Here is a 13,939-nt window from a genome sequence, read left to right as displayed (position 1 = left end):
TCCCTGTGTCGTAAGAAGCGACAGGGTTGTGTCAGGAAGGGCATCCGGCGTAAAACCTCTGCCAAATCAGTATGCGGAGCATAACAGATGATCCGCTGTGGCGACCCCTAACGGGAGCAGCCGAAAGACGAACAACAGCACGTTTGGTGGCTCTCAGCCTTATGTAGGGCAAATTTCAATTCAAATAAAAATCCCAAAGGATAAAATGACCCACAAAAATGTCTTAGCTTTTGCCACACATAATAGTTTCTGATACGATGCTCCAGCGCCTCCTGTTGACACAACTCGATCTGAGTATCTATGTTACGCAAACACTAACCTCTACTTACACAAAATCATGTATGAATTTAAACGGTTGTTTATGGAAGCACGTGAGAGTGCTGCGGCGGTTATATAAGCCTACCTACCAGGTATGTTCCAAATTATGGTCACCTGAACATCCAACAGCCCTGGGGCTGATTCTCAAATGATCTCTCAATTAAGAGTTGGCTGCACCTAATTACAACATTGGTTTACTTTTTTCTTCTTTTTATCTTGCCAAAACGAAGTTTTTGCAAGATATGTTAGTCAGCTTGTGTTTTTTTTATTTCTATTTTTATTTTTTTTTGTTTGTCTATAATCACGTATAAAGCACTCTGCAGAGCACAGTTATCATTGGAAATTTTTGTAACTTCTCATATCAGAGGCCTATAGAGGTCCCTTTCAGTGCATAAAATTTTGAAGGTCAAGGTCAAAGGTCAAGGTCACTTTGTCACAAATCAGGGAAGTCGACGAAACCCTTATTTTTGAGTAATTTTGATTGGATCGTCTTCAAACTTCATGGGAATATAGTTCATGGTCTGGTGCTCAGCTGATTAATTTTTAGTGGCGATTGGCCTTGACCTTCATGGTTAGCGCCGAAGGTCAAACATATTTGACCCCAAGGTCAAATTTTCAAGTTTTAGGAACCATATCGTGTAGTACCTCAAATTGAACACCTCGATGAGTGCTTTCTAGATATGTCAAGCTTGAGACATTATGACATCATTTGGTGACGTTATGAGGCAAAAGCATATTTTTCATGGTTACCCTAGAACGATTCTCATCGGAATCTCTCGTAGGCAGATATTCCTCAAGGAGTCGCTCTTGGTGGATAGCAGCTCTGTTCACCTCAGTGTGACTTTATAGAAGTCACACGTGGTCACCTTTTGGCAAGATACGGGTTACCCTGCGGGTGACATTGGTTTATTTCCTTGTTCCTTAAACCCTAAATTTATGTGTTTAAAAACACTAACGAACTAAACGTAATTTGACGCTGCAACATAGACCATTATGCCTCTACCGACATTAAGTCGTTGCTTACTCTAACTTTGAACTTTGACCTCAATATCTAATCTGTACATTTGTATCATGGTACATGTACTTGGTTTAGTTGAAATCCCTACCTCGATAACTTCTTTTTTTAACATAATAGTTGATTTTTTTTTTTTTAGGTGACCTCTTCCCTCTTCATGCTAAAATCTAATCAGTTTATCTTTGCATCATTACAAGGAATTTCAAGAAAATTTTGCACAGGAGGAGGCCATTCGGCCCATCATGACTGCACCACACCAATACTAGATTTAATAAACCCGTCAATACCCCTTCCCTTCGTGTGCAGCCTTTTGGCTGCTACACTGGAACTCATTTCACCGACTTCGGAAAGATGACAGGCTTGGTCAACCCCCTGGTGTTAATTCAGCAGACAACGGAGTTGAACTCAGGACCCTCGGATCCCAAGCCACCACCCTAACCACTAAGCCAATACCACATCATAATATGTATTTATACCAAGTTTGGTCACAATCCCATCACTGGTTCACAAGTAAGCATGGTGATAATTTTTACCGAAGAGAATATCTGACCTCTGACCTTTGACCTTTTGAGCCCAAAATCTAATCAGCTTATACATACTTGTACCAAGTTTGACTTCGATCCTTTCAGTCGTTTTTAAATTATCGCGGTAACGAAAACCTATCATGGACGGACGGACAGACAACCAGAAAACATTATGCCTCGAGTGACTTCGTCAGTGGAGGTATAAAATGATCATGGGTGTTCTGTCATAAAATCATGGACATACGATGGATTATGGACGTCAATTTATGAAGTGACTGAAAAACACCAATTATGTTACAACTCAACTACTTACAGACCAATCTTCACAAAAAATGGAATGAATGTGCAAAATAATGCGTTTTAATATTATAGCACTAAAATTAATCATCTGTTGAGATATATTGGTTATTTGAGGAATCATCAATTAAAAATAGCTTTTCACTTCGAGATCGATATCAAGCATACTCACATTATTTGATGCAAGATGACGTTCAGAACATCTATATATATATATATATATATATATATATATATATATATATATATATATATATATATATATATATATATATATATATATACACACATATATAAAATCAGCTTATCCATTAGTTTGTTCATATATGTCATTTCTGATTCTGATGTACCATATTCTCTTTACAGAGCGTTGGTGCTGCCAAAACATTTTCTTAGCAAGGGTTATACTCGGTGGTTTGCCATGGCTTTCCTCGTAGTAATTTGGGAAGGAATTTCTAATCTGTTCAGGGTGTCGCTGATAGCTCACCTACTCTTTGCAATGAAAACCATGGTATCTTTGATGTCCTCCACCAAAGAATGCTGGCAGACGGGATTCCCAGTTTAACGTCCATCTGAGGGACAGCACACACATTTATTAATCACCCTGCATGTGAAACATAAGGATGCCAGTTTATAGCTGGGCCGGGATAAGAACCCAAGCTAAACATCTTAGAGGTGGACCTCTGGGTCACCCTGCCAGCCCTATATATGTCATACCTTCTTGTAAAACAGGTGGTTTATCTGAACAGATCATTATATGCCAAACCTTCTTGTAAAAAAAATAAATAAAGAGCATGACATATCCACTCTGAAGGAAGTTATGGGCATTTGATTAACACCACCCCAAGTTGGTAAAATTACAATTTGTGACAGTTGAATTCTGCAGTACACAATATATCATCAATTTGTGCTTATACCTCATTACCTCAAAGCAATATTCATGAAAACAAATGCATTAATGATTAAATCTGTGTTGAATGGGTTTTGCATACAACATTGTGATAGTTTTAATATTTGATATTTTTTAAATCTCTGCTTAATAGTTATGAAAGATAAGTTAACATAGCAGCTTTGTGTAATGTTCCCTTAGGTTTGTGTTAATCTGTTTCAAAGAAAGTTGTTTATTCCACGTACAAATCATCCTCAGATGATTGGTATTCCTCACCCATGTAGCGAAGTGTTGACCTGTTCTTGCATTCTTCTTGACTACATGCACAGGCACCAGTACATTTAAGATGATGTATTCTACATGTGCAGTGATTGCGAGCACGTTTCTTGCAGTTACAACTAACATGATCGAGCACAACCTATGGTGCTGCTGGAATGTCCATCCAGTTCACAGTGCCATCATCGCCCACCACCTTCCATCCATTACCGTGGGGTGTGGACACTGCAAGTTGTGTATATAAGCAATGTCACCAAATGGTGGCCTGGTAGTTTGCATGCTTCACATGTTTATCAAATGCATTCCTACATGGAGGTAATTTAGCAAGGTCGGTTGTCTGAGATCCAAACATTCCGGTCAGGTCAAGTATAGGAGCATGCGCCAGAGCAGCACGTCGCTGCGTCCACTTTCCGCCGGTACTCCAGGGGCCTCCGTCTGGCCATCCCCCAGGCAGATGCTTAGCCTATCTCCATCTCCTTGAGATGCCGATCAACCTGCTGAAACCACGAGGCATGTGGTCGGCCCACTGGCCTCCTCCACTCACGAGACCCCCTCGCTGAGAGAATTTGGTGAGCAGGATCAGCGTATGGAGTATGGAGCCACATGTCCATACAGCCACAGCTGATGCTCACGGACTATGCAGGTAACAAATCTCATTTGAGTCTCTCTCAGCAACCGCTCGTTGGACACAAAGTCCGACACGCGATAGCCAAGGATTCTCCGAAGAGACCTGGTACCAAAGGAATTAAGTCTCCGTCTCAGATCCTTGGTCAGAGTCCAACTCTCACATCCATAAAGCAAGACTGGAAGCACCAAGGACCTGAAGACTCGGACTTTCGTCCTCCCGCACAGGTACCGGCAGCGCCACACCCCATGATCCAGTGAATCCATGACTCCCCAAGTCCGACCCAGACGTCTGTTGACCTCTGACTCACAGCCAGCAGAGACATGAATATCACTGCCAAGGTAAGTGAATCTCTTCGTGACCTCAACATCCTCACCACAAACAGACACACACAGGACAGCAGCATCCAATATGTCAGTGAAAGCTGTTCAGTTAATAACGGCTACAGCAAATTTTGGGCCTTCTCAAGTTCAGTCATTACAAAATGACAGACTTGGCTGTTACAAATTGTAAGTTTACCAACTTAGGGTAGTGTTACTCAAATGCCCACAACTTTCTTCAGAGTTGATATATACTGAAACGCAAAAGAAACTTACCACCTTTTAAACCTCCGAATATCAACAATAATACTGCGTGTAGTAAATGTGTGAACTTATTTGTGGACAATAGTGTCCTCACTGTCAGACAAAATTGTCACAGATGGTCACTTGAACCTTCAATGGTCACTTCATAGCACAGCTGTTGAACAGCCGTTTTGACAGTCAGTGATTAGCCAAGGGGTACGGGATGATTTTAATGAGCTGCACGTGATGTCTTGATATTGGCTTTAAAAAGGCCAGTGCAAAATGGGCATTTCAATCAACATGCCACGATTGTCAACGGATCAACAGCAGTGTGCCTTGGGCATACTGCAAGGCGGATTGAGCTACCGTGAGGTGGCACGTCGCCTTGACTGTTCACACCAGACGATATCGGCCCTGGTGGACAGAGACACCCTCCACAACTCTGCAGATGACAGACCTCGATCAGGGAGGCCAAGAGTCACCACTGCAAGGCAGGACAGGCAGATGATCCTAAGTCAGATGGCTTCAGACATTGAGGAATGAATGGGACAGAATCCAGCAGCAATCCATCCAAAGACTGGTCGGCAGTATGCACCGACGATGCACTGCCTGTATCCAAAACAATGGTGGCCACACACGCTATTGAAAGGGGACTGACATTGCACCCTGTGCTGTTCTGTACTGTAGAACAAACTTATGAGATGGTGTATCTTGGTCAAAAACTTGACATGTCATCAATAAAATGCCAATGTTTCAATTAGCAATTGTTAGTTTGTTTTATTTTGAACTGTTACAATTTTATTACATTTCAAACAAGTGATAAGTTTCTTTTGCGTTTCAGTATATCATGTTCTTTCTTCATAAGGTTTGCAATTTTTGAATAAAGCAATGTATTACTTGTTTACCTCCACCACCAAATGTGGATGGAGGTTGAGTTTTCACCCCTGTTTGTCTGTCTGTGGGCAGAATATTTCAAAACGTTATTGACGGATTCGGACGAAATTTAGTGGACAAGTTGGGTGTGCGACGAGGACGAATTGATTCGATTTTGGTGAAGATCTGGAACTTGGATTTTAAAATTTTGTTCAGTGATTCTTCACCATTGAGAGATGGTGCCAGAAACGATATATAGGAGGATATTTCAATAAGTTGTGGACAGATTATGACAAAACTTGATAGATTAATTGGGTAGGTGAGGAGAACAAGTCGATTAGATTTTGATTCAGGTCTGGATCCAGATCCGGCCTAACAGTGGGATACAAAATGTAAACTGTTCAGCCTGCCAGAGGTATACGCTCTACCATATGCCGTACTTGTTTTATATATGGTCTGAATGTCATGGTGCATCAAATTATATGTGTGTATGCTTGATACTTTTCTCAGAGTGAAATCTCTCCGTTTCACTGACCAATCCAGAAATCACACACACACACACACACACACACACACACACACACACACACACACACACACACACACACACACACACACACACACACACACACACACATTTTCAAGAGCTAAACATAGATGGTGTCAGTAAAACACAAACAATGAAAAAGAGCCATTTTTTAATTGATGATTCCTCAAATAACCAATTTATTTCAATAGATTATTAATTTTAGTGCTATAATATTATGACATGTTATTCTGCACATTTATACAACTCTTTGTGAAGATTGGTCTGTAAATAGTTTATTAATAACATCATTGATGTTTTTTGATTGACATCCATGATCCATTGTAGGTCCATTATTATTATTATTATTTTTTTTTACAAAACGAACACTTTTATCTTTGGTTAAAGTTTTGAAATCGTACCTTTAGGGTTCAAGTAATGGGGGAAAATACAAGACACATATGTTGTATTGGGGGTGAAATGAAATTCAACTTCTCCTCAATCAGCACCAGAAACACAGCCAAAACAGGAGACGAAGATCCAGAGTTAGTGGCCTCATCTTGCAAACGATTCAAACAGATATTTTGCAGTTCATGAGATTTTGCTCATCCCCAATTGTTGCACCACTACCCCCTCACTGTCAATTTAGTCTTGCTCTTCCATGAGCCTTGCTTTTCTGGGGAGAAAAAAACTTTATAAAAATATTGTGAGAACATTTACAGCGCTTCGTTTATTACTCAACAACTCTCAGTGATATTGAACTCGCCAGCAGGTGGAGACTGACTTAACAAGAAGCAGTGCTTGTTGGCCAGGAAGCATTGCAAATGAAATATGTGATAACAGCTTGGAAAAGACGAAAAAAAGCCACTTGGCTCATCATGCCTGTGCCATAACCTAATATCAGCTCTCTTGCATAGCTCGCTGATGAGAAAAGACTGGACAAAGAAGTGATAGATTAAATCAAGCTCCTCTGTTTTGGATGACACACACATGCATAGCAATCCTTCCTTTTCCTTGCTCACCTTATGGTATGATCAAGCTCTGGAAGAATTGCACTTAAGTCTCCAGATCCTGGGCAGATGCATATCTTCCCATGCCGCTGCTCTAGAGTCCAAACAAGCAAAGGCACGACACCCCACATTTAATAACTAGACATCATGGAACCCCTTACCCCGCACAGTCTTGATAAAAATGGACGTGGGCAGGTTTGCGAGCAGCAAATTTGATTGGTTGAGATGATGTAAAATGCAGCAATATTTTGTCCAAGTAATGGTATTGGAAGGTTTTTGAAAGTGCCAACAAGGCATTGTTGTTCAAATACAATTGTATTGAAATAAAATAAAGATTTTAAAAGTTGTAGAAAAAAAAGTTCTGTCAGAAGTTTACCACTGTTGATGCAGTGTCTGTGACACCACTTTATTTAACACGTTACATTAGTTCTTCATGCCTATTGTTTGTGTCCTTTGTAACACCTTTAAAAACAGAAAGTTTCCTGTTTGGAATGATTTTCAATTTTGAGAGACTGCCAGACAGTCAGACAGACTGGAAACACTATCACACTCCTTTCTGCGCATGCGCGATCAGAACATATTCAGAGCCAAAGTATTATTAAATTACAGGTTCGTTTTTCGATTCATGTTCCAGTTCGTTTAGGGTGGTGGGCTTGGGATCCTCGGATCCTGAGTTCAAATCCCATTTGGCTGTTGAGTTAGTACCAGGTAGGGCTGACATAGCCTGTCATCCTTCCGAGGTTGGCAAAATGAGTGCCAGCTTGCTGGTATCCTGTGTCGGAGTGACGACCCGTCCAGGATTGTATCCAATAGCCAAGGAGACTGCTTGGGCAGCACCAATGCTCTGCACAGAGTATGGTCCCAATAGATGGATGGATGGTTCCAGTTCATGTTCAAAATATAACATTCAATTGAAATTAAGTTGTTTCTCAATCATACACTGACATTTGTAAACAAACAGACGAACAGATAGAGTGAACCATTTGCTTAATTAACCCCACTTTTTTCTTTTTGTACAATACTCCTCCACTGCCCTTTATCCCCAGACAACCCTCTCCACTCTGCTCGCCACCCCAATCTTACTTACATAGCTCCTCACACTATGTTCCCATCTCGGCTGCAGGTGACATTGGTTTTTTTATTGTTATTTTGTTCTGTGCCCATAGAGTTCTCTATGCTATCCCATTGTTAACCGTAGTTCATCAAGTTGAGTTTGGTTTGCGGGGTGCAGTTAGGTCATAGGATTATCTCAGTCACGGATTACTGGGTTACGAGGTTCTGCATGTATTTCCGTTCTGCCTTCACGGCGCCAGTTCCAGTTTGCTACTGAGTGAGGAAGTTCTCTCTTCGTACCGGCGTGTTGGCGAGATATCTTTACCATGATAACTCGTTAGTTTTCGGGTTATCTTCGTTTGTAAGTAGTTTTCCATTCTAGTTTCCATTTTCATGGCTAAGCTAATTTGTTTTGGTCAGTTTGTTGAGTAACCCTTCCGTTTTCTGAAACTGCGTTTTATTGACTCTTACAGTCAATCGCAACACATCTCAGCACATCGGCTCGAAGTAACCTAAATATGGATGAATTCGGTCGTATTGGGAATTAAGCCATGTAACTCAGATGATGGGTGTGAATTGTCTATGTGCCATCACCAGCGTCTGTAGAAGATTTTACGAGTGGCAATAGTATTTATGACTATGGGCTAGGAGAATCAAGCGTGTCCTCCAGCTCTCTCCGATGGAGAAAGTCTCCATCTAGGTACGAACAGTGATCTCCTCAAATGCTTTGAAGAGTTCTCCAATGCCCAATCAGAGGCCCCTGATACTACCAGCCTAGTTCTTGATGGGGCAGTCATTGTCCAGATGCTGATGCCTGCGGTAGCCAAGAACTTTGATGACTATGCCCAGGATGTCTTCATACCGTACCTGTCAACAAAGCTTCAGACTGTGTCACGCCTGGACCTGGTCTGGGACCGCTACGTTGCTGATTCACTGAAAGGCAGTGCAAGATCAAAGCGTGGAAAAGGAGTGCGTAGACGCGTGGTCGGAGCAGCAGTTATACCTGGAAACTGGCAGAACTTCCTCCGAGTGGACACCAACAAGACCGAGCTGTTCAAGTTCCTATCAGAAGCTATCTTCAGGTGGTTTGACCAGGATGACAAGCAGCTGGTTATCACTGATGGAGAGGCAGTCCTGAGCAAGCCACTGCTGCTCGACCTGGCCTTGCTCACCCCATGCAGCCACGAAGAAGCTGACAGTCGAATGTTGTTGCATGCATCCCATGCAGCCAACCATGGTCACCACAAGATACTGATCAAGACAGTTGACACCGATGTTGTGGTGTTGGCTGTCAGTGGCCCAGGGACTGCAACCAGAAGATGAACTGTGGCTAGCATTTGGCACTGGGAAGAGTTTTCGGTACCTGGCAGCCCACGAAATAGCAGCTGGCCTAGGACCAGAGAAGGCACAGGCACTCCCAATGTTTCACGCTCTGACTGGGTGTGACACTGTATCTCGCTTTGCTGGACATGGTAAGAAGACTGCTTGGACAATCTGGACCGTTCTGCCAGAACTTATAGACGCACTGCTGAAGCTATCCTCTGCACCAAGTGGCATACCAGACGATGTCATGCACACAATCGAGAGGTTCGTCATATTGCTCTATGACAGAACCAGCACGTGCAAAGACATTGACAAGGCCCAGAAGAAGCTCTTCGCGAAGAAGAACAATGTGCAGATGATCCCGCCAACCAAGGCAGCTCTGGAGGAGCATGTGAAGAGGGCGGCCTACCAAGGAGGCCATGTGTGGGGTCAAACACTGCTACCAATGCCAGAGCTGCATCCTCCATCCAGCTGGGGCTGGGTCAAGAATGACGAGGGGGTGTACGAGCCACACTGGACGAAGCTACCCAAAGCAGCCCAAACCTGCTATGAGCTGGTATCGTGCAAGTGCAAGAAGAGCTGTCTGAAGCGTTGCAAGTGCAAAAAGACCGCACTTGAATGCACAGGTGTGTGTGTGTGTGTGTGTGTGTGTGTGTGTGTGTGTGTGTGTGTGTGTGTGTGTGTGTGTGTGTGTGTGAGAGAGTGCTCACAAAATTGAGAGAATATTAACAGAGCAGACTGTGTCACTGATTCAGAACATTTAAATCAGACATCTCTCGATCAATTTCTATGAGTGAGATGTCGGTATTCATATGAATAAGACGCAGCCCTTGATTCGTTTGCAACCATGCTCAACAACCAATTTCTATGAGTGAGATAGTCGTCCGGTACAACAAATAATTAGCAGCCATCTTGCAAAATGGCGGCTATCTTTAAACTTGAGGTGGCTCCAGGTTATGTTTTTCTTAATTCAGCTTTTAATAAATGTTCAAACCAATGTTAGAGTGAAATTATAGTAACCGCTAGCGGTCATTTTGGAAAATGGCTGCCACAGCCATCAGCGGCTGAAATTGAGATGGCCCAATATCCAAATCTGTTCATAATATGTTAGGCTACTAGTGTGCCAAATTTGGTGCTTTCCTCACAAAATGCACAATTGTTATGCTTAGTTGCCCCATTATACATGATTTACTGTACAAGGACATTCGTCAACAATGACTGTACAATTATTGCATTAATACAGGTGATCAATGTATATATATAGTACCTGGTACGGTATATGGGATTCAAACATCAGATTCCAACATAATGAAACATAGGTTTAGATGGGACGATGAAACAGGCCACCTCATCATCTCTTATGTGATCTCTCACAAACTAATCTTTCATCCTCACCTCCCAGGCATTATCAGATCGAACCCACGATGATGTTACTCTTTCCCTAATCAGTGTTCTGCTCATCTCTACTCCTTTGTTCTCTTTATCTCGCCTCTGTGCATGGAATCTTCTGCTTTAGTCCCTCCTACAACACTCTTAATTCCTCCAACATTTCAGGTTCGGAACTCATCATCATCTCCTGTCGTCTCAGCAGCTCATCACACCTTTTCCCATTTTAATATCAGGAAGTTAAACAAGAGTAGGGTAGGTTCACATTTTGATCTTCCACAAGTCTTGATCTCTGTCAGAAGAAAAATAATAATAAAAATTAATAATAATAATAATAATAATAATAATAATTAGAATAATAATAGGTTGGGGGAGGGCAGTACTTTTGTTCATTTCATTATTCCACTCAGCAAAAAAATGTACTGGAGAAAGTCTACACACCTCATTAGTTCTACAATACTCAAACAGTACAAATTATACAGAACATTGTTTGGAGAGGTACATGAAATGGAGTACTGTTCACTCTTCACATTAGTACCTTTCGTTTCTCCAGTCGGTGCATTCCTCTACTCTCTACATTCTATAGGATGGCCACAATGTCTTGTCTACCCCCTTGTAAAAATTGTGACATTGCCTTTTATCATATTACCTGACAACACTGAAGGGTCCACAAACATTTGCAGTACTCTTTTCCTTTATTACACATGTTACAGCATATGACACAAGTCTCAAGCATCCAGTGGATCCGTTTGCGCTCCATTCTTGTCATTCCAGAGAATAATGTTGACAATAATTTTGACGTGAACCTAGATACTGACAACAATCCGTTGTTTAATGGTGTAATTGCTTGTATCACCCAACCATGGTTACGTTCACTCAATCTGAATAAAAGGGGGAAAAGGAAACGAATTAACACTGTGCACACAAAGGCGATGCCAATTTTTACAAGGGGCGACAAGACATTGTGGCCGCCATGCTCTCGTTCTGGCCTCCAGGACGACATTTCTGGAGCACCTGCTGGCCTGGAGCGCGGCGGAGGGTGGAGCCTGGAGGAGAAGTTGGAGAGGGGCAGGACTGGAGCAAACTGCAAAGTGAGGGCATTTCGCAAGATCAGTGGGAAGTGCTCAAGGGGAACTTCGCACCTCCGAGGCAGTGTGGAGAGAAAGGTGTACGGAAAGGACAGAGAGCACGAGCCACGGACTCCGCCACCATGGACAGCGGTCCACTATCCGTGCTCACCTCATCCACCGCACCTTATGACGACCAACGTCCTGGCGGCGGGAGATTCCGCCGACCCACTGCAGTGTTCGAGGGTCGCAGAAACTACACGCAGAATCTCGTGCAAAGCATTATCTCCTCGGTGGACCTGCGTGACCGCCAGGGCTGCACGCTCGTACTGGGGAGCGATGGTCGTTACTTTTCACGCATCGCCTTAACGCTTGTCATCCAAATGGCCGCCGCCAATGGGGTGAGAAACCCGGCCGGTCATGATCTCAATGGATGGGCGTGAGTCCATGGTCTTGTTCCAAAACTGATCTCTTCGTTTTTGTGAAATTCCAACTCGGGGTGCTGCATCTCGGAACGTGCTGATGGTAAGACGGTGTTCCGCGATGCAGCACGCCCTGCTTTCCTTTTCCCACTTATTTGTAGACAATATAAAATTCCCAAAGTATCATATTCCATTTGTCCATTTGAGACTTTAGCATCGAACCTGAATGCATGTACTTGAACAGTGGGGTTTTGAATGGTTCAAACTGCTGCGCAACTTGCGCACCAGCTGCCTTGGATGAACTCGTCCACATCGAGTTTGCTTTTCGGACGTCGGGACGTGAATTCGTTGTAAGAGAGATCGTGCAACAGAATTCCAAAAATACACCGAGGTTCTATCTCTTTATTATGTGCGCAAGGAGGGCGGGGTGTAAATTGAGGATTGAGGGGGAGAGAGGGAGAGAGAGAGAGAGAGAGAGAGAGAGAGAGAGAGAGAGAGAGAGAGAGAGAGAGAGAGAGAGAGAGAGAGAGAGAGAGAGAGAGAGAGAGAGAGAGAGAGAGAGAGAGAGAGAGAGAGAGAGAGAGAGAGAGAGAGAGAGAGAGAGAGAGAGAGAGAGAGAGAGAGAGAGAGAGAGAGAGAGAGAGAGAGAGAGAGAGAGAGAGAGAGAGAGAGAGATGAAGGGACTTGTATGGAGCATAGCCAGGGAGGGGAGAAGGTGTCAAAAATTCCACCATATTTGGGGACGTAATAAATTGATATCCCCTCATAGATCTGGTTTAGAATTCAGAATTTTGGGATATATCTGAGATTTCTGTGCTCATAACTGGTATTTTTGCAACTCAAGTAACTATATCATCATTGCGATTTTTGTTTTTATTATGGAGGAAGACCCTTTGACCTCTTGTGTTGAACCAAGCAGTGGTTCATATACGGAGATGTGGGTAATCCTTCACACAAAGTTTGCTGACATCCTTCGCAGTCTATGGATTGGCAAGTCTGGAGAAATATTTGAGTGGTGGTCCTGTCTGGCCTGGGGTCACGAGTGCTTAGGGCATACCAGAGGCTTTATCTAAAGAGCAGGCAGGAAGAGAGTATCTGCCTAGTTGTTCAGAATGTGTTCACATGTTCTCTGCTGCTCCCACTTTGGTTTCAAACACTCACAGAAACTTTTTATTTTGTAGACAAAATCGAGACTCATGGAAGAGTGAGAGAGGGTCAATCGGTAACACACTGACAGTAGGGCAACATGTGCATACAAGCAAGGGAATGAATCAGCAGGAAATGAAAATAGAGAGGAGGGAATGATACACAGTTACCTGCAACTAACATGGTTGTTAGGTTAGGTAGGGTTCGTGGAGGTAGAAAAGATCATGGGTATGGTAGATGACGTGCAATGGTGCACCACCTTGTTCGATCCATGGTGGGAATAGTGTGATTCAACCTCCTCTGGAAGGCAATTCCAAAAAAAAAACAAGAGGAAATAGGAACAATATTGTTATTACTAATATTATCATCATCAAGAGTCATCATTAAAAACTCAAGCTAAATTAATGTGAGAATTCACTGCACACAATACAATGCAATGAAGTATAAGAATAAGTCTTCAGGCCTATTGTCAAGGATGCTAAAGACAGTTTCTCATCAAACTGCAAGTTTTTGATCTTTTAAAGGGTAAACTTGTTGTGAACTGAATCTCAATCTTCAGAAGGCTTAACCTAGTTTTCCAACAGGTGAACCTATTCTCCATAAAGGCCGACTATCTATTTATTACA

The 13,939-nt window shown here is 42.7% G+C and overlaps 1 protein-coding gene across 4 annotated transcripts in view; it reads left to right on the top strand.

Moving 5' to 3' along the window:
- Window positions 1–11,655: 11,655 nt before the first annotated feature.
- The window catches only part of LOC147024916 (phosphoglucomutase-like protein 5), a 121,861-nt gene continuing 119,577 nt past the window's right edge, over window positions 11,656–13,939 (top strand). For 2 of the 4 annotated variants that reach the window (XM_085885320.1, XM_085885318.1), the window contains exon 1: window positions 11,656–12,146. In XM_085885320.1, coding sequence (XP_085741446.1) covers window positions 11,889–12,146 — 258 coding nt within the window. In that variant the 5' untranslated portion in view covers window positions 11,656–11,888. The remainder of the gene's footprint in view (window positions 12,147–13,939) is intronic. The other 2 variants (XM_085885316.1, XM_085885317.1) reach the window with 2 other exon arrangements.

Source organism: Eptatretus burgeri, chromosome 6 (genome assembly GCF_056783735.1).
Source record: "Eptatretus burgeri isolate ZD-2024b chromosome 6, Ebu_testis_v1, whole genome shotgun sequence".
In the NCBI taxonomy this organism is placed as follows: Eukaryota; Metazoa; Chordata; class Myxini; order Myxiniformes; family Myxinidae; genus Eptatretus; species Eptatretus burgeri.
The sequence above is the reverse complement of the archived record's forward strand: the minus strand, read 5'-3'. Positions and strand labels throughout refer to the sequence as shown.